At 42.5% G+C, this 23,537-nt stretch overlaps 1 protein-coding gene across 1 annotated transcript; it reads right to left on the bottom strand.

Moving 5' to 3' along the window:
• Positions 1 to 619: 619 nt before the first annotated feature.
• Positions 620 to 20,341, bottom strand: WBP2NL (WBP2 N-terminal like). The gene is made up of 6 exons (XM_052640644.1): positions 20,280 to 20,341; positions 11,352 to 11,460; positions 10,630 to 10,771; positions 10,381 to 10,473; positions 7,425 to 7,535; positions 620 to 1,092 (listed from the first exon to the last, which is right to left on the bottom strand). Exons 1-6 carry the CDS (start codon positions 20,339 to 20,341, stop codon positions 620 to 622), a joined length of 990 nt encoding a protein of 329 aa, XP_052496604.1.
• Between the last annotated feature and the right edge of the window lie 3,196 nt (positions 20,342 to 23,537).

Raw genomic sequence — 23,537 nt, 5'->3', positions numbered from 1 at the left:
TAACATATATCTTAGTTCCTAGCAAACTTAGGATAATGGATGTTTCTTGAATTGGAGAGGGGAAAATGCAGAACAGTTTTTCCAAACTGACTCAAGGCATGTTTAAAAAAATGTAATTTTTAAAAAAATGCAGCCAATGTCAACCAAATTGTTGGTGAATTAGCTGTATGAATGTACTTCTCCTTTAGCGCATCTAATCAAGAATTGGTGGTGGTGGTGGTGGTGGTGATGGTTTAGTCACTAAGTTGTGTCTGACTCTTTGCAACCCCATGGACTATAGCCTGCCAGGCTCCTCTGTCCATGGGATTTCCCAGGCAAGCATACTGGAGTGAGTTGCCATTTCCTTCTCCCAGAGGATCTTCCCGACCCAGGGATCAAACCTGCATCTCTTGCATTGCAGGCAGATTCTTCACCAACTGAGCCACCAGGGAAGCCCAATCAAGAACTGACTTGGCCTCTAAAATCTAGGCATGGAAGTAAAGCTTCATCTTCCCTCTAAGGTTGCCCTTCCAAAGGGTATGACAACTACCTGGGATGGGACTTCAGCCACCTACCTGAGTCTTCCTTCTTACTGTAACTTCAGTTTTAGGGTGCCCTTTGCTTGGTGAATCTTCAAGATTTAACTCTGAGAAGGTGGTAAATGGACCTGAGAAGATGAGGTAGAGGGAAGAGAAGTCTCCTGCTGAGCTGCCACAGATCTGTGAGAGGCAGCTGTATTTCCAGCAGATGGAGGTTCATATGCTGGGGGTAGGGCTTCATTTCCAGCTGGTGGGGCTCCATATCCTGCAGGTGGGGCTCCATATCCCCCAGGAGGGGCTCCATATCCCCCAGGTGGGACTCCATATCCCCCAGGTGGGACTCCATATCCCCCAGGTGGGGCTCCATATCCCCCAGGTGGGACTCCATATCCCACAGGTGGGGTTCCATATCCCCCAGGTGGGACTCCATATCCCCCAGGTGGGCCTCCATATCCCATAGGTGGGGCTCCATTTCCCCCTGGTTGGGCTCCATATCCTTCCTGTGGAGTTCCATATTCCCCTGGTTGGGCTCTATATCCTGGTGGTGGGGGTCCATAGATCACAATTGGATATGCTGAGAAGGAAAAGAAAAAATCAGTTACTCATTTTTTAGAGCAGACAAGGAATAAGTAAGAAAGAGGTGGAAGATAAAAAAAATACTGAAGCAGACTGACACAGGAAGAGAATTCAGACAGAACAATGCAAGAGCCTTATCCTTCAGTCATCACCAGTTGGATGCTTTAACATTTCCTGTTGTGGAGGAATCCAAATTAACATGAAAATAACCTATAGTTAAATCTCTACATACTAATAGTTGTACACAAATACATACTTAACTCAGTAAAGTTTGATTTGATAATAAAAAAAAATGCTCAATGAGGAATATGTATTTGGGAAATAGAGAAGAGATAAATTTTTAAAAGTCATCTATAATTTCATCATCAAAGACAAAAATTTATTATTTTGGTATATTTATAGGTAGGATCTCTGTTAATATTTTTTATACAGTCATGATTATGACAATCATATAATTTTTAAAAATCTGTCTCTTTTTACTTGACATTGTGAGAATGCTCTTTATATTATTTTTCTCTTTTTTTCCTGGCTGCTCTGCATGGCTTGTGGGATTCTTAGTTTCCCAACCAGGGACTGAATCTGGCCCTCAGCAATGAAAATGCCAAGTCCTAACCACTGGACTGCCAAGAAAGTTCTTTATATCATTAAAGTATTTCACAGATTAAAATCTGGACAATATTTTATCATATGGATAAATGCTACTTATGATAAGTGCTACCTGATTGTCAGAGAGTTATGTTGCTTCCAACTTTCCAATTAATATTATAATAAACATGGATTTTATTTATTTCCTTGGCTACTGCTACTGCTACTGCTAAGTCACCTCAGTTGTGTCCAACTCAGTGCGACCCCATAGATGGCAGCCCACCAGGCTCCACTGTCCCTGGGATTCTCCAGGCAAGAACACTGGAGTGGGTTGCCATTTCCTTCTCCAATGCAGGAAAGTGAAAAGTGGAAGTGAAGTTGCTCAGTCGTGTCCGACTCTTCACGATCCCATGGACTGCAGCCTACCAGGCTCCTCCATCCATGGGATTTTCCAGGCAAGAGTACTGGAGTGGGGTGCCATTGCCTTCTCCGTTCCCTGGCTACATTCCCAAAATTATTTAACTGTGTCAACATGAATGGATAACTGTCAAGTTATTTTTCTATAATCCATATTTAATATTTATGCTATCCAGAAAAAAATCAAAAGAATCATCATTAAGATGCTCAAAGAACACAAGGAAAAATGTATAAAAGTCAAGAAAAGTGATATATGAACAAAATAGAAACATCAGTAAAGAGACAGAAAACATAACAGGAAACCAAAACAAAGTTCTGGAGCTGAAAAGTGCAATAACTGAAATGAAAAATTCACTAGAGGGATTCAAATTCATATTTGAATAGGCAAAACAAAGAACCAGTAAACTTGAATATAGAACAATAAAAGCTGTAGATAGGAATAGAAAGAAAAAGATTGACGGAAAGTGAACAGAGCCCAAGGGACCAGTGGGACACTACCAAGGAGACCAACATATACATTGTGGAAGTTTCAGAAAAAGAAGAAAGAGAGAAAGATGTAGAGAAAGTATTTGAAGAAATAAAGACTGAAAACTTCTCAAACCTGATGAAACACATGAATATAAACATCCAAGAAGCTCAATAAACTCCAAATAAGATGAACTCAAAGGGATCCACACTGATACATTATAGTCAAACTTACAAAATAGAGACTCTTGACAGCAGCAAGTTCAGTTCAGTTTAGTCGCTCATTCGTGTCCAACTCTCTGTGACCCTATGAACCGCAGCATGCCAAGCCTCCCTGTCCATCACCAACTCCAGGAGTTCACCCAAACCCATGTCCATTGAGTTGGTGATGCCATCCAACCATCTCATGCTCTGTCGTCCTCTTCTCCTCCTGCCCTCAATCTTTCCCAGCATCAGGGTCTTTTCAAATGGGTCAGCTCTTCACATCAGGTGGCCAAAGTATTGGAGTTTCAGCTTCAGCATCAGTCCTTCCAATGAATATTCAGGACTGATTTCCTTTAGGATGGACCGTTTGGATCTCCTTGCAGTCCAAGGGACAGCAGCAAGAGAGAAGTGAATAATTACATACAAGAGATCCTCAACAAGAGGATTAGCAGATTTCTCTTCAGGAATGTTGGAGGCCAGAAATAAACTATCCAACAAGAATCCTATATCTGGCCAAACTCCTTTCAGATAGAGAAAGAAAGATGTTTCCAGATAAACAAAACCTGAGGGAGTTAATTACAACTAGACTTGTCCTGCAAGAAATGCTTAAGGGAATCAAATGAAAGGACACTAGATAATAATTTGAAGCCATATGAAAAAATACATATCTCAATAAAGGTAAATCATTGAGCAATTATAAAAGTCAATATTATTTTAACAAAGGTTTGTAATTTCATTTTTGTTTTCTACATAACTTAAGAGACTAATGCATTTAAAGGAAATATTAGATTATGTGTTTGGGGACACTGTATAGAGATATAATTTTGTGATATCAACTAAAAGGAGTGAGATGGAGGGCTTGTAAAGGTACAGAATATGTGTATGTTATTGAAGTTAAGATTGTAAAATTCAAATCAGTGCTATAACTTTAGGATGTTAAATGTAACCCCCATGGTAGGCACACCCAATATAAAGCTATACAATATAAACAAAAGGAAATGAGAAAGGAATTCAAACTTTTCACTATCAAAAAATCAACTAAACCACAAAAGAAGACAGTGATGCAGAAAATGAGGGGCAAAAAAGCTATAAGGCATATAAAAACCAAATAGTAAAACAGTAGAAGTACTTTGGCCACCTCATGCGAAGAGTTGACTCATTGGAAAAGACTTTGATGCTGGGAGGGATTGGGGGCAGGAGGAGAAGGGGACAACAGAGGATGAGATGGCTGGATGGCATCACTGACTTGATGGACATGAGTCTGACTGAACTCCGGGAGTTGGTGATAGACAGGGAGGCCTGGCGTGCTGCGATTTATGGGGTTGCAAAGAGTTGGATATGACTGAGCGACTGAACTGAACTGAAGGCTCCCATCATCAGTAATTACTTTAAATGCAAGTGGATTAAATTCCCCAATCAAAAGACAGAGATTGGCAGAATGAATGAAAATTCATGATTCAACTACATGCTATGTGTTTAAGAGACTTGTTCTAGATACAAAGACATAAATAAATTAAAATTAAAGGATGAAAAAAGATATTCCATGTAAATAGTAACCAAAAGAGAGCAAAAGTAACCATACTAATATCAGACAAAATAGACTTTACATCAAAATAGACTTAACATCATTAAGAAATAAAGAAGAAAATTACATGTTAATAAAACGTTCAGTACAGCAAAAGAATATAACAATTATAAACATTTGCACAGCTGATAACAGACCATCACATATACAAAGCAAAACTGACAGAATTGGAAGAAGCAATTTTACAGTAATTGTTGAAGACTTCAATATCCCTCACTCACACTGATGGATAGAACAACCAGAGAGAAGATAAATAAGAAGTAGAGGATCTGAAAAAGCAAGCCAACTGGATCTAACAAACATAGGACACTCTACCCAACAACAGAATGCACATTACTCTCAAATGCTCAGTTGATCAGCCGTGTCCAACTCTTTGTGACCCCATGGACTGTAGCCCACCAGGCTCCTCTGCCCATGGAATTTTCCCTTCTCCAGGGGATCTTCCTGACCCAGGGATCGAACCTACATCTCTTATGTCTCCTGCACTGGCAGGCGGATTCTTTACCACTAGTGCCACCTGGGACCCTGGTACTCTCGAGGACACATGTGATATTTTTCAGAATAGACCATATATTAGGCAACAAATTAAGTCTGGATAGATTTTAAAAGATAGATGTCATACAAAGTAGCTTCTCTCATCACAAAGGGATTAATTTATAAATCAACAACAGAAGTAAAACTGGAAAATTCACAAATTTCTGGAAATTAACCACCACACTTGGGCTTCCCTGGTGGTGCAGCGGGTAAGAATCCACCCGCCAATGCAGGTGACGTGGGTTCAGTCTCTGGCCCAGGAAGGTCCCACATGCTGCAGAGCAACGAGGCCTGTGCCCACACTCTCTAGGGCCCGTGCTCTTCAACAGGAGAAGCCACTGCAATGAGAAGCTGGCAAGGAAGCACAATGCAAAAGCAAGTGGCCCCTGCTTGCTGCCCAAGAGCAGCAACAAACACACAGTGTGGCCAAAAATGAATAAAATAAATATTTTTAAATGGGCAAAGGACTTGAATAGATACAGCTCCAGAGAAGATACACAAATGGTCAACAAGCACATGAAAAGAAATTCAATACCATTGGTCATTAAGAAAATGCAAGTTAAAATTATAATGAGATATCACCTCACCTCACTAGGGTGACTTTAATATAAACAACTAGCAAAAAGAAAGGAAAATAACAAGCCTTGACAACGATATGGAGAAATAGGAACTTGTACATTGCTGGTGAGAGTAAAAAAACAGTGCAGTTGCTGTGGAAAAAGAGTTTGGTGGTTTCTCAAACAAGTTAAACATTGAATTACCATATCACCCAATAATTCCAAACCTAAGTATGTACTCAAGAGAAATGAAAACTTATGTCTACAGAGAAACCTATATATAAATGATTATAACGGCTATTACTCATAATAATCAAAAGGTGGAAACAAGCCAAATGTGCATCAATGCACGGATGAAAAAACAAACTCTGATATAAACAGTGGAGCACTAGTCAGACACAGAGAGTGAAGCACTGATACATGCTACATCTTGGACGAGCCTTGAAAACATCATGTTAAGTGAGATAAGCCGAACACAAAGCCACATGTTGCTTGGCTTCTTTTATGTGATATACACAGAACAGGCAAATCCAAAAGGACAAAAAGCAGATTAGAGGAAACCAAGAGACAAAGGAGAGGAGACAACGAGGAATGATTACTTCGTGGTATGGGGTATTCTTATGGAGTAATGGAAAAGTTTTCCATTTGGTTTGTTTGTTTGCTTTTTGACTGTGCAGCACAGCATGCAGGATCTAAGTTCCCCGACCAGGGATCAAACCTGCACCCCCTAAGTGAAAGGGCAGATCAACCACTGGACTGCCAGCGAAGTCTTGGAAAAGTTTTGAAACTGGAGAGAGCTGATGGCTGCACAGCACTGTGATACACTAAATGCCATTGAATTGTACGTTTTAAAATGGTTAATTGTATGTTACACAAATTTCAACTTAAAAACATTTTTATAAAACCTTACCAATACTTACTTCAAAATTTTGAATGTCAGTTGATTAACACTTAAAGATTAAGGTAGCTACAAAGGCCAGAAATAACTACCCATCAGTTGTATACAAACTAAATGCTGATGGACATGCATGTCATGCTCCAAGGAAAACCCAAGAAATGGCCTGCATCTGGGGGTCTGTTGGCAGCCTGTTAGGAGACCTTTCGTTGTCCACCCACACACTGTGAACCACACTTGAGAGCTCTGATCCACATCTCTGGGGAACATGACTCAGCATCTGTGGACAGACACAACTGTTGCAGGAAAGAGTACAGGTCACAAAGCCCAGGATTGGAGTCTTCAGTGAGGACGAAGGGCGTGGACAAGCGTGATGGCTGTGCTTGTATGAGAGAGGAATGCGGAAGTATCCAAGAGCACACATTTCTGCTCAGGTTGTAAGCAGAAGTGACTTCCTACTGATGAGAGTTGCCCAATATCCCCCATATTTGTACATCAAAGTAAGCCTGAAATTGACGCTTTTGAACTGTGGTGTTGGAGAAGACTCTTGAGAGTCTCTAGGACTGCAAGGAGATCAAACCAGTCAATCCTAAAGGAGATCAATCCTGAATATTCATTGGAAGGACTGCTGCTGAAGCTGAACCTCTAATACTTTGGCCACCTGATGCGAAGAGCCAACTCAGAAGAAAATACTCTGATGCTGGGAAAATTGAAGGCAGGAGGAGAAGGGGATGACAGAGGACGAGATGGCTGGATGGCATCACTGACTCGATGGACATGAGCTTGAGCAAGCTCTGGGAGCTGGTGAAGGACAGGGAAGCCTGGCGTGCTGCAGTCCATGGGGTTGCAAAGAGTCGCACATGACTGAGTGACTGAACAACAAAGTCTGAAATGGAAAGCCGGTCACTTACTGGCTTGCCACTGGGTTTGAATCTGGAAATGAAATCATGGACTCAACTATTTTCCAACCTCCAAAACTCCGCTGCTTCTCCTGCAGCAGAGTTGGAGGCAAGCTATCCGTGATTAGATCTGTGAGCTCTGGGCACACCTTTCCACCTCCCAGGAAGAACCTCCCTGCCATACCTCACCTGGACAAGGTGTCTGTGAGGAGCACACTGCAGCCCCTGGGACAGTAATTATGTACAGTCCTGAAGTGTCAAACCAGTAATTTACACTTCCACGTGGAATTCCTCTGGCAGCTGAGAAGACAAATTTGGCAAAATAAGGGCTCTTTAATTCTTTTAAGACAGATATACAGCAACTATCAACCAAATAATTAACAGAGTTTTAACCAACATGTTACATGAGTGTCCGGCAATGCTCCCAGGATACAAGATTTAAAATATATTCTGTCCTTGTCCTCAACTGCATGCTTCCTGAAGACACTGATTGTGTACATTTTCCTGTGCTTATTGAAGGCCTAGCATAACACCCACCATAATAGGGATTCAGAAAAAATTTTCAAGTGAAGATTCTATCAAGTTGTCAAGATAACTCCATTAAAGGCCAACATAATGGCAGTACCCTGCAGGTGGTGACTGCAGCCATGAAATTAAGATGTTTGCTCCTTGGAAGAAAAGCTATGACAAACCTAGACAGTGTTTTAAAAAGCAGAGACATCACTTTGCCAACAAAGGTCTATATGATCAAAGCTATGGTTTTTCCAGTTGTCATGGATGGATGTGAGAGTTGGGCCATAAAGAAGGCTGAGCACCCTTGAAGAATTGATGCTTTTGAACTGTGGTGCTGGAGAAGACTCCTGAGAGTCCTTTGGACAGCAAGGAGATCAAACCCATCAATCCTAAAGGAAATCAACCCTGAATATGCATTGGAAGGACTGATATTGAAGCTGACACTCCAATACTTTGGCCACCTGATGCAAAGAGATGACTCATCGGAAAAGACCCTGATGCTGGGAAATGTTGAGGGCAGGAGGAGAAGGGAGCCACAGAGGATGAGATGCTTGGATGGCATTGACTCAGTGGGCATGAGTTTGAGCAAACTCTGGGAGAGAGTGAAGAACAGGGAAGCTTGGCATGCTGCAGTCCATGGGGTCATAAAGAGTTGGACATGACTTACCGACTGAACAACAACAATGACATTACCAAAGAAAGCTTCTGTTGGTCTCTGCATCTCTTTTATAAGGACACTTTAATGGTATTTAGTATTTGATGGTATTTGAGTAATCTAGAGTAATTCTCTCATCTCAAGATCCTTAATTATATCTGAAAAGCCTTTTTTTTTTTTTTTTACAAAGTAACATTCAAAGATTCTGAGGATTATATTTTCAGAACCATTGTCAACCTGCCACACTAATTTCTGCCCTATGGCATATGACCAGAAGCAATGTACACAGCTTCCGTGCCTGGCCCATGAAAACATCCCAGGTGAGATCTTTACTCTCTTCCTCACTCTGCTGACCACCCAAAGAGGCTGTGGAAGCCATGTGTTAATGATGAGACTCTACTACCCTGGGTCCCTGAAGGGCTGTGTGGAACAGAGGTCCCTTTAACCCCTGCTGATTGGCCTCTTTTTAAGGTTTATTTTGATGGGAGCCATTTTTAAAGTCTTTATTGAATTTGTTGCAATACTGCTTCTGTTTCATGCTTTGCTTTTTTGGCCCTGAGGCATGTGGGGTCTAAGCTACAGGCTAGGGATAGAACTCACACTGTCTGCGATGAAATGGGAAATTTTAACCACTGAACTGTCAGAGAAGTTCCCAACTGGCCTTTATATAAGCAGTAATATCTATTACCTTATTGTTGTTTGTTTAGTCGCTTAGTTATGTCTGATTTTTTGCCACCCCATGGATTGCAGCCAGCCAGGCTCCTCTGTCCATAGAATTTCCCAGGCAAGAATACTGGAATAGGTTGTCATTTCCTTCTCCACCACTATCTTAAGTCACTGATAATTTGGGGTTTATCTGTTTCAGTAGCTAGCATTATCTTAACTGGGTGGGATGTGCTCAGTTGTGTCCAACTCTTCGTGACCCCATGGACTGTAGCCCGCCAGGTTCCTCTGTCCATGGGGTCTCCAAGGCAAGAATACTGGAGTGGGTTGCCATTTCCTTCTCCAGAGGATCTTCCCAGCCCAGGGATCAAATCCACTTCTGTATTTCCTGCATTGCAAGCGGATTCTTTACCTCTGAGCCACCAGGAAAGCCCACCGTAAGATAGGATAATGTATTATTCTTGCATATGTCTATTTCCACCAGACCATGTGCAGCTTAACTAGACTGGAGTTGGTGGTGGAAAGCAAGGGAGAAAGAAGAGCATTCCAGACAGAGCAAATAGCCTGAAGGCTCAGAGATGGGAGAGCAAGGTACAAAGAAGTCCAGCTGGATTGGAATACAAAAACTGAGAGAGTGAGGGATACAAAGTGAAGCTACATTGAATTAAAAGATTACTTGTATTCTAAGTTTGAAAAGAGTCCTCTGGTACATCTATTAGATCAGTGCTGCAGGACTTGACAGTATCTCTTCCCATGCTTTAGTCCCGTGAAAAATGAGAATTAAACCCAAGAAGAGCAAAGCTATAGCCAGAGAGAAGACAAGAAGGCATGCCAGAGGAAGAAGAGCCAAGGTAACTCCACCAAAAACAAGAGTATTCAATGATGCAGCCACTTAAACGGACAAGAGACTATCCGAATGATTTACTAAGGTAAAATCACTCAGGTGTCTGACTGTAAATTCCCACTAGATTGTGAACTTCTTCAGGTTATGTTCCTAGCATGTAGTAGGGTACTTGGTTCATAGTCAGTAGGCTCAGGAAATACCCACTGAATACATGTGAAATGTGGAGAAGGAAATGGCAACCTGCTTTAGTATTCTTGCCTGGGAAATCCCACGGACAGAGGAGCCTGGCAGGCTACACAGTACATGAAGTTGAAAAAAGTCAGACACAGCTTAGCGACTAAACAACAACGTGGGGAAATACCACCATCCTGACCACAGAGGGCAGAAGTCTTCACTAGTTAACCATCCTATTCCAATTGTACAGGCCCCCAAATCCCAAAGAGCTTGATATCTTTACCAGCATCACTCACCAGCAGAGGCAGCTTTTATCATCAGTTGGGCAAATTCGATGGCACCTCCTTTCCTGAAGGATAACTTAAAAACAGCTTGTCCTTCCCAGCCACCTGGGGGGAGAAATGGCAGACACTCACTAAGAGGCTGGCACGCTGGTAACAGAAGCACTGCCAAAAGCATGGAGAGAAGCACCACCCAGTGGAGTCTGAATCTTAGACCTTCTATAAGCTTTTGAGAAAAAATACACTTCTGAGGGGGATACTTACCACCCGGAGCTGCCTGAATGGTTCCTTTAATGTAGTTGGGGGCAAAAATCGGTTGTTCAATGGTGCAATCACTCATCAGGTCAAAGGGCATCATAAAAGAAAGCATGGGGTCATTGACTAAATGTGAAGTCACGAAGACCACCTAAGAAAGGAAAGAAACTTTGGGAAAGGAATGCGATTCGTCCATGCGTTGAGACATAGAAGAACAATTCTAAAGTCGAGGCTGCTTTGGCATTCTGGCCTAATTGAGAAACATCACAGATTTTCTTCCATCACTCTTCAACAAGGAAAATCTCCAAGTGGTAACGTTTCAAAACATTTTGAAAGTCAAGGTTTAACCTCTCTCCCTTTTAAGGGAAATAAACGTAGAGTTAATTAGATCAAAGGAGAAGCAGAAATTACCTGTTATGGGACTTTCCTGGGGGTTCAATGGTTAGGAATCTGCCTGCCAATGCAGGGGACATGGGTTCGATTCCTAGTCCAAGAAGATTCCACATGCCACAGGGCAACTAAGCCTGTGTGCCACAACTCCTGAGCCGAAGTGCCCTAGAGCCTGTGCTCCTGAACAAGAGAAGCCACTGCAATGAGAAGCCCGAGCACCACAACTACAGAGTAACCCCAACTCACCACAACTAGAAAAAGCCCGGGCACAGCAATGAAGACCCAGCACAGTGAAAAAAATAAATAAATAAAATAAATTAGATTAAAAAGAGAGAAATTACCCGGTATGAAGTGAGAAACAACGTTCCTTTCTTTGTGCCATTAAAGAGATGGGATTCCACTGGTTTCTGCAGGAAGCAGAGGTCCACATCCTCACACTGCTTCAAGACACTGCAGAAAAGAAAGGCGGACAGCACGCAGTTTAGGAGTTATACGAAAAGACACAAACAAAGCTCTCGGTGCAGTTTCTAGCCTGGAGGGAGGTTATTGGCTGCTACTGGTGCTACTGCTACTATTTTATTAAAATAGAAAGGAATTAAAATGATCTTATTCTCTGACAACTCACACCTGTCTTCCTCTTTATCACTGGGTTCTTTTTTTTTTCTTTCTTAGCAAACCTAATTCTATTCTTAAAGTCCACTAATTCTTATACTTCTTGTGCATTTTATATAAAGCACTGTGTTAATGAAACTGTTTCTTGGACTCTGGTAAAGAAGGTGAGACATATGAAGTGAGCTACAGGATCCTCTGACATGTCTGCCATGTTCTCCCTTCACTCCTAACCTGAAAACCCTGGACCCATCCTACTCTTACAGAATCCTACTGGGGTTTTTTCTCTTTCTTAGTTATATATATATATATATATATATATATATATATATGCTATTAATATTTATTGAATGAATGAATGAAAACATGGATATAAGTAATAATGCAAGAAAAACATGATATGCATCACATAGGCAGAACAAAAATATCATGGCAGGTAGAGATCAGCTCTTGATAGAAGTAATTAGGAATGATTTTATAGAAAAATTGAAATTTGAGCTGATTCTTAAGAGATGAATAGTGTTTCACTGGGCAGAAGTAAGGGTAGGGGACGGCCATGATGGGATGCAAACAGCATTAGTGGAAAGAACACTGTATACTTGGGAGTAGCCTACCTGCGTGAATTTATCAAAACATCATGGAAGTGTGATTAGGAGGAATAGTGAGATAAAGCTGGGCCCGTGCTGGGACCAGAGCTAGAGACATCATTCAACAGGCAAGGCAGAACTGTGACCTGCAGCTGTCTCAGCAGGTAGGTCACATGATCAAGGAAATGGTGATATGTCAGAGGGATCCATTTAAGAACTAACATAGTCCTGATATGAGGTAATAAGAACTGGAATTAGGGTGATAGTATATGGCTAAAAAGTCCTTCTTAAAAGAGTATGAAAAAGTGGATGTCAGCAACAATAGTGGAACAGGGATCTCTAAAAGCCAGTCTAAAACTCTAGAATCTAACCAAAACTTATAGCAACCAGGGGAATGTTTAATCAAGAAAAAAAATAAGAGCGTCAAGAAGAGCTTCGTGCACTTCAACTTAGGCCAGTACTCCTCCACTCCCTAGCTTGGCACAGCTCTGAAAACAGCAACCCACATTCTCAGTATAAGTACAAAGTGCTGGGGCGAGGGGAGAAGAACAGACGTTACTGTGGTTTTCTGCTTTGACCTGTCCAGGGGTTCCCTGGAGGACTAGCTCAGAATTCTCTCAGGATTAAGGCAGCTACCAAGGGCACGTTTGTTAAACAACATTTCAAAATGTGTGAGAGCTGTTAAGTGGGGCAAAAGATGATTTTGGGGGGCAAACAATAAAAAACTTAAAAGACAGGAAGAAAAGACTGGGGAATGAGATGCTTTGAGAAATAAAGGCTTTGAAAACCTCTAACATGTTCATGGGAATCTAGAAAGCATCACAGACTGGGTGCTTTCACATATCAGGGCTGGGTTCATGCTCAGAAGAAACCTGAGAAGGCTCTAGAACAGTTACCTCTGGCTGACAATGAGGCTCTGCCCAATCAGGAAGTAAAAATTAAGACAGTTTTACATTGCCTGACTGAGTCACAAAGACTGGCTCACACACACACACACAGCCCATCTAGGATATATAAAGAACTCATACAACTCAGCAACAACAAATCTAATTTAAAAATGGCCAAGGGGTAACCAACAACGACCTACTGTATAGCACATGGAACTCTGCTCAGTGTTACGTGGTGGCCTGGATGGGAGGGGAGTCTGGGGGAGAATGGTTACATGTATATGCATGACTGAGTCTTTTTGCTTTTCACCTGAAACTATCACATTGTTAACTGGCTATACCTCAATACAAAATAAAAAGTTTAAAAGAAAAAAATTCTTTCAATGGACAGAGGATTTAAATAGACATTTCTCCAAAATAATATATAAATAGCAAAAAAAAAAACCAGAAGATGCTCAACATTATTAATCATCAGATAAGTGCAAATCAAAACCACAAATGAGATATCACCTCACACCTATTAGGATGACTACTATTGAAAAAGATATCCTAGGTGTTTGTGGCCTAGAATATTGACAGGTTGAAAATTCTGTGCACTCTTGGTGGGATTGTAAAGTGGTTCAGGCACTATGGAACCGTATGGAGTGGCCTCAAAAAATTAAAAATAGAATTACTCCATGGTCCAGAAATCCCACTTCTGGGTATATGTCAAAAAGAGTTGAAAACAAGGTCTCAAAAAGATATTTGTGCACTCATATTCATAATAGCCAAGAGGAGGAAGCAATCTAAAAGTCTATCAGTGAATGGAGAACCAAAATGTGGTATATACATACAATGGAATATTATTCAGGCTTAAAAAGGAAAGAATATTGTCACATGCCACAACATGGGTGAACCTTGAGGACACTGTGCTAAGTGCAATAGCAGAGACAAAGACAATTATACGATTTCACCCACATGTGGAACCTAAAACAAAATCAAATTCACAGAAGCAAAGAGTATAACAGTAGTTATTGGGGGTTGAGGGGATGAGGGAAATGGGGAAACGTTAGGCAAGGATACAAATTTAGAGTTATGTAGGATGAGTAAATTGAAGAAAGTAGGGAAAACCACTAGACCATTCAGGTATGACCTAAATCAAATCCCTTACGATTATACGCTGGAAGTGACAAATTGATTCAAGGGACTAGATCATGATAGAGTGCCTGAAGAACTATGGATGGAAGTTTGTAACATTGTATAGGAGGCGGTGACCAAAACTATCCCCAAGAAGAAATGCAAAAAGGCAAAATGGTTGTCTGAGGAGGCCTTACAAATAGCTGAGAAAAGAAGAGAAGCAAAAGGTAAAGGAGAAAAGGAAAGATACACCCTCTGAATGCAGAGTTCCAAACAATAGCAAGGAGAAATAAGAACACTTTCCTAAGTGATTAATGCAAAGAAACAGATGAAAACAATAGACTAGGAAAGACTAGAGATTTCTTCAAGTAAATCAAAGATACCAAGGGAACATTTCATGCAAAGATGGGCACAATAAAGGACAGAAATGGTATGGGCTTAATAGAAGCAGAAGATATTAAGAGGAGGTGGCAAGAATACGCATGAGAACTGTACAAAAAAGATCTGAATGACCCAGATAACCACGATGGTGTGATCAGTCATGTAGAGCCAGACACCCTGGAGTGCAAAGTCCAATTGGCCTTAAGAAGCATCACTACGAACAAAGGTAGTGGAAGTGATGGAATTCCAGCTCAGCTATTTCAAATCCTAAAAGATGATGCTGTGAAAGTGCTACACTCAATATGCCAGCAAATTTGGAAAACTCAGCAGTGGCCACAGGACTGGAAAAGGTCAGTTTTCATTCCAATCTCAAAGAAAGGCAATGGCAAACAATGCTCAAACTACGGCACAATTGCACTCGTCTCACACGCTAGCAAAGTAATGCTCAAAATTCTCCAAGCGAGGCTTCAACAGTACCTGAACCAAGAACTTCCAGATGTTCAAGCTGGTTTTAGAAAAGGCAGAGGAACCAGAGATCAAATTGCCAACATCTGCTGGATCATTGAAAAAGCAAGAGAGTTGAAAAACATCTACTTCTGCTTTACTGACTACCCCAAAGCCTTTGATTGTGTGGATCACAACAAACTGTGCAAAATTCTGAAAGAGATGGGAATAACAGACCACCTGACCTGCCTCCTGAGAAACCTGTATGCAGGTCAGGAAGCAACAGTTAGAACCGCACATGGAATAATGGACTGGTTCCAAATTGGGAAAGGAGTACATCAAGGCTGTATATTGTCACCCCGCTTATTTAACTTCTATGCAGAATACATCATGTGAAATGCCGGGCTGGATGAAGCACAAGCTGGAATCAGACTGCTGGGGAAAATATCAATAACCTCAGACATGCAGATGACAACACCCTTATGGTAGAAAGTGAAGAGGAACTAAAAAGCCTCTTGATGAAAGTGAAAGAAGAGAGTGAAAAAAGATGGCTTGAAACTCAACATTCAAAAAACAAAGATCATGGTATCTGGTCCTGTCACTTCATGGCAAATAGATGGGTAAACAATGGAAACAGTGACAGACTTTATTTTTGGGGGCTCCAAAATCACTGCAGATGGTGACTGCAGCCATGAAATTAAAAGACGCTTGCTCCTTGGAAGAAAAGCTATGACCAACCTAGACAGCATATTAAAAAGCAGAGACATTACTTTGCCAACAAAGGTCCATCTAGTCAAAGCTCTGGTTTTTCCAGTAGTCATGTATGGATGTGAGACTTGGACCATAAAGAAAGCTTAATGCAGAAGAACTGATGCTTTTGAACTGTGGTGTTGGAGAAGACTGTTGAGAGTCCCTTGGACTGAAAGGAGATCAAACTAGTCAGTCCTAAAGGAAATCAGTCCTGAATATTCACTGGAAGGACTGATGCTGAAGCTGAAGCTCCAATAGTCTGGCCACCTGATGTGAAGAACTGACTCTCTGGAAAAGACCCTGATGCTGGGAAAGATTGAAGGCAGCATGAGAAGGCGTCAACAGAGGATGAGACGATTGGATGGCATCACCGACTCGATGGACATGAGTTTGAGCAAGCTCTGGGAGTTGCTGATGGTCAGGGAAGCCTGGTGTGTTGCAGCCCATGGGGCTGCAAAGAGTCGGAAACGACTGAGGAACGCAACTGAACTGAAGATAAATAAGTCTAGAGATCTAATATGCAGGCGTGAAGACTATATTTAATAATACTGTACTGAACACTGGAAATATGCTAAGAGAGTAGATTTGAAGTGCTTTCATCACACTAAAACAAAAAGGTAATTATTTGAGGAAATGAAATGTTAACTAACTTGACTGCAATAATCATTTCACTGTGTACGTTACATTATTGTTATATACTTTATATACAATTTTTATTTTTTAATGGTTAAGATAGTAATTTTTGTTATGTGTTTTTACCACACAAAAATGATTGAACAAATTAGCCAAAAAGTGGAGGATATTTATGAACCAAGAAAATTCACCAAATACATATATAGTCGATAACCATAAGACAAAAATAATTTCATTAGCAATAAAACTTTAAAAAAAGATTTCATTATTTGGATTCCATTATCAGACTAGCTTCCCTGGTGGCTCAGATGGTAAAGTGTCTGCCTGCAACACGGGAGACTTGAGTTCAATCCCTGAGTCAGGAAGATCTTCTGGAGAAGGAAATGGAAACCCACTCCAGTACTCTTGCTTGGAAAATTCCATGGATGGAGGAGCCTGGTAAGCTACAGTCCATGGAGTCGCAAAGAGTCAGACATGACTGAGCAACTTCACTTTCCTTTCCTTTCCTATCAGACTGGCAGAGCTATCAAAGATAAACATTCAGTGTTGGCAAGGTGAAATTGGACACAAAGTATTAAAAAGAATGTAAATTGATACAGTTCTGTAGGGGGATTTTTCCAGTGGTCATGTATGGATGTGAGAATTGGACTATAAAGAAAGCTGAATGCAGAAGAATTGATGCTTTTGAACAGAGGTGTTGGAGAAGATTCTTGAGAGTCCCTTGGACTGCAAGGAGATCTAACCAGTCCATCCTAAAGGAGATCAGTCCTGAATATTCATTGGAAGGACTGATGCTGAAGCTGAAACTCCAATACTTTGGCCACCTGATGCGAAGAGCTGACTCATTTGAAAAGACCCTGATGCTGGGAAAGATTGAGGGCAGGAGGAGAAGGGGTCGGCAGAGGATGAGATGGTTGGATGGCATCACTGACTCAGTGGACATGGGTTTGGGTGGACCCCGAGAGTTGGTGATGGACAGGGAGGCCTGGCATGCTGTGGTTCACAGGATCGCAAAGAGTCAGACACGACTGAACAACTGAACTGAAACTGAAACCGTAGGGGGAATTTGCAATAAATATATTTCCATTTATAAATATGTTAAATATAAAATATGTGTAATATTTAAAAATATTTTTACAAGGATTTTTATATAAATATGTAAAAAAAAAATTTTTAAGTCTATGTCCTCTGGGGACTTCCCTGGTGGTCCAGCAGTTAAGACTTTAAGCTCCCAATGCAGGCCTGGGTTCAATTCCTGGTCCAGGAACTAGATCCTGCACACCAGAACTAAAGATCCCACAGGCCACAACAAAGGTTTGTGTGCCAAAATCAAGACTCAACACAGCCAAATAAATAAAAATAAATATTTAAATAAATAACAAATAATTATTTTTTAAAAGTCTATGTCTTCTGACCCCACAATTTCACTTTCAGGAATATGTCTGAAAGAAACATTTTGATAGGTGAACAAAAATAAATCTTTAAGAAATTCACTGTGGCAATGTTTATAGCAATGACAAATTAAAACCAGACTTATCCCAGATAGTGCCTTGAGCAAAAATGTCTACATATTGGAGTACCAGACATCAAAAGTAATGATGTATTAATAGATGCCAATACTGCAAAGCATTCTCAATACATCAGTAAATGAGGAAAACAAATTACAAAGCAGTCTGATAGGGGAAGGTGTGTATTTCCACAGGGGGGATGTGCAACAGGATACATATCAAAATATAAAAAGCACTTCATGTAAGAATTTGGAGTAATTAAATGTTTCCCAATTTTTCTAAATGGTATTACCTGCACATTTTAAAATATGGATTTTTTTTTAAAAAACAAAACTCAATCAGTATCTTCCTTTTTACCAGTACAGTCTGGCTCATACATTTATGACTTTTCAGCTGGGATCAGAAAAAAAATCTCCACATAACACAGCCAAGCTGTGATGAATTTCTTAACTGTGTATTGTGAATAGTCAGGAGAAGTCAAAATATAACCAATCTTCTTCCTCTCAAGCTATTTCTGTAAAGTAGTTTCTATCCGAAAAGGTAGAGCCCTGACAGAGCTTTGCTTGCAGAGGAGAAAAAAAGAGACATAGTTCTTTTCAAGGGGCAGCCAGCGTAGAGACATGAATACACACTACCAAAATTCAGAGCTCTCCCACATGCCTGACCATATGATTTTAGGCAAATTACTTTTTGTTTCAGTTTTTCCACCTGTGACATGAAGAAAATCATACTGATCCTCATTGCAGATAGAGCAATTATAAACATAAAGCCCTTAGAACAGTGCCCCAATAAGGCGAACCATTGGAGAGCACAGAAAGGACTCCACAAAGATAATTCACAATATTTGTTATACTTTTTTTAAGACCACGCTTCATTCCTTGCCTCTAGCACACAAACAGAAAAGCAGAGAGACAAACTCGTAGCCCAGCTGAGAAGACACCCAAACACCAGATTAGAAGTGGCTTCCAGGCACAGAGCCACAGGCACACAGGTCTCAGTTCTCCAGGCCAGCGTGCAGGGCATCCGCATGGTGGGCAATCATCTCACTACTAGGAAAACTGAACAAAACAGCAGCCGTCCTTCAGGGCCAAGGGAGGATGTACGGCCTTCAGAGTGTATAAATCTGTCAAGAAAATATTCTGGGGAAGGAAGCATAGAAAAAACAGATCTGGACATCAGCACGATGCACTGTCTTAAAGGATCTTCCTGATAGATGCATTCAAAGCAATCTGGGTGTGTTTTGCCTCACCTGAGCACTGCATTGGGCTTCAGAGTCTCACAGCTAGGTGAGAGCAAAGGAAAACGAGGGCCAATCTGAGCAGAGAGAGGAGCATATTTAAGAACTGTTGGGGAGTTTGAACAGGACTCTTAACAGCCTGGGCAAGGGATTGAGGAGGGGAGTGAAGCAGGGGCCGAGGTATTGGGTTCAGTTCAGTTCAGTCGCTCAGTCGTGTCCCACTCTTTGCGACCCCATGAATCGCAGCACGCCAGGCCTCCCTGTCCATCACCATCTCCCGGAGTTCACTCAGACTCACGTCCATCGAGTCCGTGATGCCATCCAGCCATCTCATCCTCGGTCGTCCCCTTCTCCTGCCCCCAATCCCTCCCAGCATCAGAGTCTTTTCCAATGAGTCAACTCTTTGCATGAGGTGGCCAAAGTACTGGAGGTATTGGGTAGGGAAGTAAAAATGGGCAACTCTGGGCTGAACCTGACGAGGCTGGAGGAAACAGGTGAACGGCAGGCACTGCTAGCACCACAAAGCCATGGGCGCAAACCCCAGGGCCCCCACGGGAGATGACAGAACATCACTCTTCCCAGACGTGTCTTCTTGTGGTCCCCATCTTTTCAAAAAAGTAAGACCAGCCATCTCCTTGATTGGGGACGAAGAAGAGAGGGGGCTTTTTGAAGTTCTGAGGGTGAAGAGAGGCCCTGGACAGTTTAGGATCTTTCTAGAAAGAGCCACACTCGTGCCTTTTCTACCTCCCAGAAGCCTGGGACCTTGTTGCCGTCACTCCACAAAGGTAGCTGACTCCTAACGGCACGGCACGCCACCCCGAGGGTCGGTGTGACTTCCCTTTCCTGCCACTGCACTTCCAACTTTTTTCTGAGGCAGCACACGGCTCACTCCCTGGGCACATGCCCTTCACACGTGCGACACCCCTATTCCCGCCTCCGCCACATTCACATCCAGAACACCCGCGAGGCAGCGCCGGCTCTAATGGTCGGGGAAGAGCTACGCTTGCTATGAGCGCAGAAAAGGCGGGAAAGTCTCTGACTGGCTGAGAGTTTGTGCACCGCCAATTCTCCTGGCCTCTCCTCCCTCCGACAGCTCCACAGGCTTCCTTTCAGGCACCTTTCGCCAGTGGAGATGAGGGCCCCACGACGGCTCTCGGTGTGGCTCTGGTTCACTGCCATCCTGCCCAGGCCCCCTCGGGCCGCCCCGCAGATGGGAAGGGGCGGGGCCTGCGCCAAGCTGTTGGGCGGGGTTCTGAAGGGGAGGGCGGAGATTATGGCGCAAGGACCCGGAGTGAGTGAATGCGGCAGCTGGTCACGTGAGGGGCCTCCGTCAGAGGACCCAGCAGAGTCAAGGTTGAGACAGCCGTGAGGGGAAAGCGGGCAGGTCCAGGGGCTTGGCTCCGCCCCCAGAGCGCCGAGGAGTAAGGGATGAGGCGGTGATCACCACAGCCAGACCCAGTCTTGGCCGCTGCTTTGTCGCCCCTGCCTAGCTGCCCCGCTGCCCACGAGTATGGACTTGAATTGGTCCTGTCAGGAGTCAAAATTAAAAGCGGGATTTTCCTATGCCCTTCCTGACCCAGGTCAGAGAACTGTTGCCCTTTGGAGAAAAAGTTTGAAATGATTCCTCACTTCTCCTGAGGCGAGCAGAACTCTCTTCCCCCAGAGAAAGACTGAAATCAGAGCCAATTTTTTGTGAGGCAGCGTCCAGGAAATGGCGCAAGAGCTGGGTGAGGAGATCCAAGAGGGGATTTCGACCCTGAGTGAGTCCGTTCCAGCTCCAAGATGGAGAGAGCCTTTTGTCTCTGTGTCTCCCATCATACCTGCCCTGCCTCCTCCAAAGGGTGATTGTGAGGATCAGGTGATACATTTTATCAGAGTTGCTTTTAAGACTAAAATGTTGTGTGTTCGTTTATTTCCTTGAACTTCACCAATAGCACAAGAGGTCTTCCAATAAAAGGATGTTAATATCTGGATTACCTACCATATATTTCATCAAATTTAAGATGTTGTCAGTTATAAAATAGGGGTTTCCCAGGTGGCTCAGAGGTAAAGACAGCCTACCAAGCAGGAGACACTGGTTTGATCGCTGAGTCAGGAAGATACCCTGGAGAAGGAAATAGCAAGCCACTTGAATATTCTTGCCTGGGAAATCTGGACAGAGGAGCCTGGTGGGCTACAGACCATGGGGTCATGAAGAGTCAGATACAACTCAGCAACTAAACAACAGTTATAAAATGCACCATTTTAAAGTGTAACTCTTAAGGGGGAAAAGCTGCTAAATCTACTGACATCTGTTGTAAGATGTATCCTGATTTCAGAAATATATATGTATACATATATTTTTAATTATGACTACCATAGGAATGGTGTGAAGCAGTGGAACAAACATCACGCATTGCTCTCTAGGTCCTGTCCTGCATTGTTAACTAAGTATATAACCTTGGGCAAGATGATCATGCTTCCTAGCCTTGTTTCTTTATCTGTTTGAAGAAAGAAGTAGAAGAACTCTTAGGTTTCTTTCAGCTGTAATATTTTATGTTTGCCAAGAAAAGAAAGAAAGTGAAGTCACTCAGTTGTGTCCAACTCTTTGCGATCCCATGGACTGTAGTCTACTAGGCTTCTCTGTCCATGGGATTTTCCAGGCAAGAGTACTGGAGTAGATTGCCATTTCCTTCTCCAGGGGATCTTCCTGGCCCAGGGATCGAACCCAGGTCTCCTGCACTGCAGGCAGACGCTTTACCCTCTGAGCCACCAGGGAAGCCCAACTGTCTCTCAAATCTTCTCACTTTTCTTCTCCTTGTGGCTCTAGTTCTGGCCCTCATCATTTAACTTGAATGACTCCAAGAGCACACTGACCTTGCTTCCTCTAGTCTTGACCCCTACCATTCGTTTATACCTTGAGATCAACATACAGAACGTTGAGGATCCAAACACAACTGCATATGGTTGTTGTATTCAAATTCAGAGAAATAATGTGCAGGTAGAGTTGTGTTATTTGCTGGCTATAGAAGACAGTGTAAACCGCATAGACAGGGAGGACTGACTTAAGTTCAAAAAAGGTAAGAGAAAAGCTAGTGCTTTAAGTTTAAAAGTCTTCAGCGCAAAATAGGCAGGTTTCTCGCAAGATGGATCCACTCCTCTCACAGTTTTGGTTTCATGCCTTTGGAAAAAGGAGGAGAGAAAGCTCGGAAATTAATTGAATGAAAATAAGCATCGTCTCCATTGGAAGAAACAGGCTACATAGAGTACCACATCCCTCAAGGTCGTGTGAAAGATCTATAACTTATTTTGGATACAAAATTCCAGAGAATAATGCCTGGCAACCAATTTCTTGCCAACTGAAGATGAACAAAAATTTTCCATCTCTAATTTCTGTGTCTGCTTCTTACCAACATGGTCCTATCTCACCCTCCACAGGAGTGAGATGATGTAATAGCTAATTTGGCCAAGGATTGAGGAGCACAAATAAAACACAGTTCAGACAGTTATTGTTCAAACAGCAATGTTTAGTTGTACAACACATAAAGTCTAGCAACATTTACACAACCAGTTTGAGTGTCTGTTGGCTTACTTTCAATTGGGAAAATTAACCGTAATGTCACCAAAAGGTTGGCTGGGACTGGTAACATTTAAGAAATGGGTCGTTCTTGCATCCCCTAGGCTTGGGCCTCTTGCTCCATCAGGACTTGGTTGTAGATGAATGGCCCACAAGTCACCAGCCTTTGAGCAAGTTGTGTCCAGGTGGAAGTGGTCGGGCAGTGGGCAACGGGTAATCCATAAAGACTCAGTGCAGGGGTGGGCAGTGGCAGCCAACATTCGCAAACATTCATGCATCTGGTGGGAGGGCTTTGCCCTCCACTGGGGATTTTCCACCAGCCTACAGTGACCGACTGTGGCCAGGCTAATTCATTACTCACATTAATGGAGTGGGGGCGGGGTGGGGTGTAGGAGTAGCCAGGGTAGGTGGGAAAAGATTCCCTCTTATTGCTAAGTGGACAGAAGGGTGCTTTTCTTCCTAGAGTTCACATCTCGTGAGCTTCTGGAATTTGGTGTGTGTGTTTAGTTCTTATTTAAAATCTAAGGATAAGGAAGTCAACTCCAGGAATGTCTCTTCAGGAAAACCACCATTCCTAAATGGCTGCTATATGGGGTAGGGAGGGTGTGTGGCTGCACTCTGGGCCAGTCACCAGCGGTGGTTTTTTTTAAAAAGTGATCCTGGCCCTTGCTCCCCCCCATCTGGAGTGACCCATCCTTACAAATAAGCTTTAAGCAATGAAGGAGACACCCTTGTCCCACGTTGGGGCTCACACAGCTGACGTCAACAAATCCGACAAGCAGAAAAGTTGCTTTCTTGACCCTTTAAGGAAGTCAAGAG

This window comes from Budorcas taxicolor, chromosome 5 (genome assembly GCF_023091745.1).
Source record: "Budorcas taxicolor isolate Tak-1 chromosome 5, Takin1.1, whole genome shotgun sequence".
Taxonomy (NCBI): Eukaryota; Metazoa; Chordata; class Mammalia; order Artiodactyla; family Bovidae; genus Budorcas; species Budorcas taxicolor.
The sequence above is the reverse complement of the archived record's forward strand: the minus strand, read 5'-3'. Positions and strand labels throughout refer to the sequence as shown.

Bases quoted from the DNA above. Each gene is read 5' to 3' on its own strand.
- WBP2NL (XM_052640644.1), bottom strand. From the start codon at position 20,341: ATGGCAGTGAACCAGAGCCACACCGAGAGCCGTCGTGGGGCCCTCATC. The intron at 10,772-11,351 runs GTAATTTCTCTC...TTCCTTTCTTAG, and splicing joins TGTTTCTCACTTCATACCGG to GTGGTCTTCGTGACTTCACA. The intron at 1,093-7,424 runs GTGAGGTATGGC...TTTCCTTCTCAG, and splicing joins CTCACAGACACCTTGTCCAG to CATATCCAATTGTGATCTAT.